The 3,749-nt window shown below is 38.8% G+C and overlaps 1 protein-coding gene across 1 annotated transcript in view; it reads left to right on the top strand.

Moving 5' to 3' along the window:
- Positions 1–2,351: 2,351 nt before the first annotated feature.
- Positions 2,352–3,749, top strand: part of LOTGIDRAFT_172621 (hypothetical protein) — a gene marked incomplete at both ends in the record, with an annotated part of 2,622 nt that continues 1,224 nt past the window's right edge. The window contains one exon of the mRNA XM_009049511.1: positions 2,352–2,373. Coding sequence (XP_009047759.1) covers positions 2,352–2,373 — 22 coding nt within the window. The remainder of the gene's footprint in view (positions 2,374–3,749) is intronic.

The following is a 3,749-nucleotide window of genomic DNA, read 5'->3' on the forward strand; positions in this document are numbered from 1 at the left end:
AATCTCGTTATTAACCGAGCTATCCACTGCTCTATCAGACGACATTAGGCTACAATTCTCTGCCAAATGAGCTACCCTACTTTCGATTAGTCCCCAAGTCAAATCCCTGTCGCCTCCACTAACTCAGTGCTGCCTAGCGCACGACAATACATCTCACTTCTAACCGAGTCATCCTAAATGCCTTTACAGACCTCAATCAAGCTTGTTCTTAACTGAGCTATCCCACTGCTCTATCAGGCAACAATAGGCTACAATTCTCTGCCAAATGAGTAGGGTATACTTCCCGATTAGTCTACAAATCAAATCTCTACCGTCTCAGCTATCTCACTGCTGCCAAGCAAACGACCATCTAACTCAGTATCCCACTGCTCTAACAAACGACAATGTAGTTCACTACCAAATGAGCAACAGCACTTCCCGATTAGTCCACAAAACAAATCCGACTGAGCTAACTCACTGCTGCCTCGCTCACTACCGGTCGAGTGATCCTAATGCCCAATCAGTCGACAATCAAGCTTGCTACTAAGTATTCTACACCACTACTCAAGCAGCCAGCAATCAAACTTAAAGCTAAATGAGCCATCTCTGTCCCAACAGACAACAATCCATATCCTTAACGACTGAGTTTACTCACTGTCCAATCACACGGCAATCACTGCCGAAAAAATTATCCCAGTGCCCAATCCGACGACAATCAAGCTTGCTACTATTAAGTGTGCTATCCCACTGCACTTGCAAACAACATCCGACTTACAGCCGAACGAGCTATATCTCGGATGACAATCCAAATCATTGCCGAACGAATAATCCCTATGCCCAATCCGACGACAATCAAGTAGGCCTATAGGGCTACCCGCAGACAACAATCCAACTACGAGCCAGAGCCATTATCTGGAATGAGCTCTCTTTTTCTTTCCAATCAGACCACAAATCCAGCGACGAACTATTCTATCCCATTGGTCTGGCAGACAACAATCCATCTTACAGTCGATTGAGCTATTTCTCTGCTCCATCTGACAACAATCCAAATCCTTAACGACTGAGTTTACTCACTGTCCAATCACACCATACACGGGAATCACTGCGACAGCAACCGACGTTCTATAATTTGTCTTTAGCTATTTGGCAATTCCGTATGAATGAATTGATACAAAAGCGTCCATCTTCCCGGATTTATCTGGGTTTGGCAGATCCAATTTAAATTAAAAGGTTTAAAAAACCACATCTACGGAGGTGCAGAAATATTCCACTAAACAGGGCCTAGTTTTTCTGTTTTTACACTAGCCTACAACTTTCAATATAGCTATCAGAGGCTAGAATAGAGGCCTATGCGATGTCTTGGCTATTGATTAAAGCACATCTTGTTCATCTATTAAGATGTATCTAAAATCTTGTTCATCTAATAAGATATATCTTAAATCTTGTTCATCTATTAAGATATATCTAAAATCTTGTTCATCGATTAAGATATATCTAAAATCTTGTTCATCAATTAGGGTATATCTGAAATCTTGTTCATCGATTAGGGTATATCTGAAATCTTGTTCATCTATTAAGATATATCTAATATCTTGTTCATCGATTAAGACATATCTAAAATCTTGTTCATCGATTAAGATATATCTAAAATCTTGTTCATCAATTAGGGTATATCTGAAATCTTGTTCATCGATTAGGGTACATCTGAAATCCTGTTCATCGAGTAAAGATAAATCTGAAATCTTGTTCATCTATTAAGATATATATAAAATCTTGTTCATCGATTAAGGTATATCTGAAATCTTGTTCATCGATTAAGATATATCTAAAATCTTGTTCATCGATTAAGGTATATCTGAAATCTTGTTCATCGATTAAAGATAAATCTAAAATCTTGTTCATCTATTAAACAGGTTTCAGATTTGAGCGCGAATCTCATTGACTTCGTAGAGGTCATGCCCCTCCTCCCGGGACTATATAAATGCACAAAATATTCTATCACTTTCAAAATAGCAGGAAATGTATTTTCCGGCCTCTCACATTAGAAAATTTTCCAGGGAGAGGTCATCCTGACCGTCCACCATGACTAGTGCCCTCTTAAATCAACAAAGGGATGCCCGCCCCCCCGGTCGATGAAATCCTCGCTACACTACTGGATACTACGCCTTTAAAATTTGTTCAAGATCTCCTTTTACCACGGTTTCGTGGCCTTTATACAACATCCGTAACCGTCATACTATGACTCGCGTATCGACCCGAATACAGTTGAGAATAAAACTACTTCGTTATTCACGCTTCAGGCATTTCCCAGCCTACGAGTCCAGTCCAACAACAGTGGATACACTTCAACATAGGAACTAGGACAGTTCAATATGGATAAAACCAAAAAGCTAGGTAATTACTTTTATTAATGCCTATAATGTGTTCTTTGTTATTGAAATCGGATTTTGACATTTTTGGTGCCGACGAGGTCATATGATATTCTGAACATTCATTCATTAATTAAGTGACTTAATTTAAGTCATTCATTCATTGTTATGCAGGTTTTTTTTTGTTTCTTATATTCAAATGGCTACAAGTTTGGATTTGCTATGATCAATATTAAGCCATTCATTCATTACTTAGTATTATTTGTTAGCCTATTGAAACGCCGGCTGTATGTTGAGGCTGCCATTAAAACAGTGACTAGCAGACGCCCTCGCGCTTCTATATTAACTATATAAATGAATGTGGCATTGCTTTGAAGTTAAAGAAACAAAAACACGTGAAATCTTTTCGAAAATGATTTAAATCGAAGGGGGATTCTGATAACGCGGCCACAGCTTTAAAGAGTCGAACCACAGAGGCTTTTCTCTGAAGCCTACCCCCACCCCACTTAGAAAAATGGATTGCAACCCCATTGTACCTCCACTTCCTTTTTAACAAATTTAACAAAATATGTGTCAGAATGCATAAAATCATTTCTATTTTTCAAATTTTTTCTTGGGAAACCCATACGAGACACTCCACGAAAGACTTTTGACCATGACACCCCCACAGAGTTGCAGCCTCCCCATTGAGTTAGTCTACCCCCAGCCTCGAGAGGCTGGTGTCGCCACTAGATTCTGCATTACGATAATAGGTCCTTGCACCTGTTGCCATGCAGCTATCTATTCAAGTATATAATATGTAATTAATATTTGATCAATACCAACAGAGGCCTATTGTTTGTTATAATAAGGCTGGAATATATCAAAATTACTAGTAAATGATATTTGAATGAACCTGTAGTGGTTTCGTTTTAATCAGTACTTTTCAATCTCAGTGAGATCATTCCTCCTCGAAAGAATTCTTATACCCCCCCCCCCCCCCCTCACAAAATAAATTAATTAAATCAGTCATTTTGAAACGTATTTCACTTAAGAAATGTATTCAACATCAACCATGAACGGATATAAACTCATACTCTACATATCAAGATAGTTCAATATGACCCATGGGTCGAATATTCGTTCGCGATTTTCTATATGTGAATTGCTTCCCATCTCCTCCCCGAATTCCTCCCCCTCCCTATTCCCCTTTGGCAATAATTCCTCCCCATAGTCTTCAAATCCCCCCCCCCCCCTCCCCGTTGAAAGCACTGGTCTAAATGTTTGCTATGCACTGTTGATAGAGCCAAAACTTGACTATCTAGCATCACTTATCTCATAAATCAAGGAAGAGTTATTCTACAGCTATGTATCCTAGTTCTCTAATTGACATGATATGATATATTGATATATGATATATTG

This window comes from Lottia gigantea (assembly GCF_000327385.1).
Source record: "Lottia gigantea unplaced genomic scaffold LOTGIsca_137, whole genome shotgun sequence".
NCBI classification, from domain to species: Eukaryota; Metazoa; Mollusca; class Gastropoda; family Lottiidae; genus Lottia; species Lottia gigantea.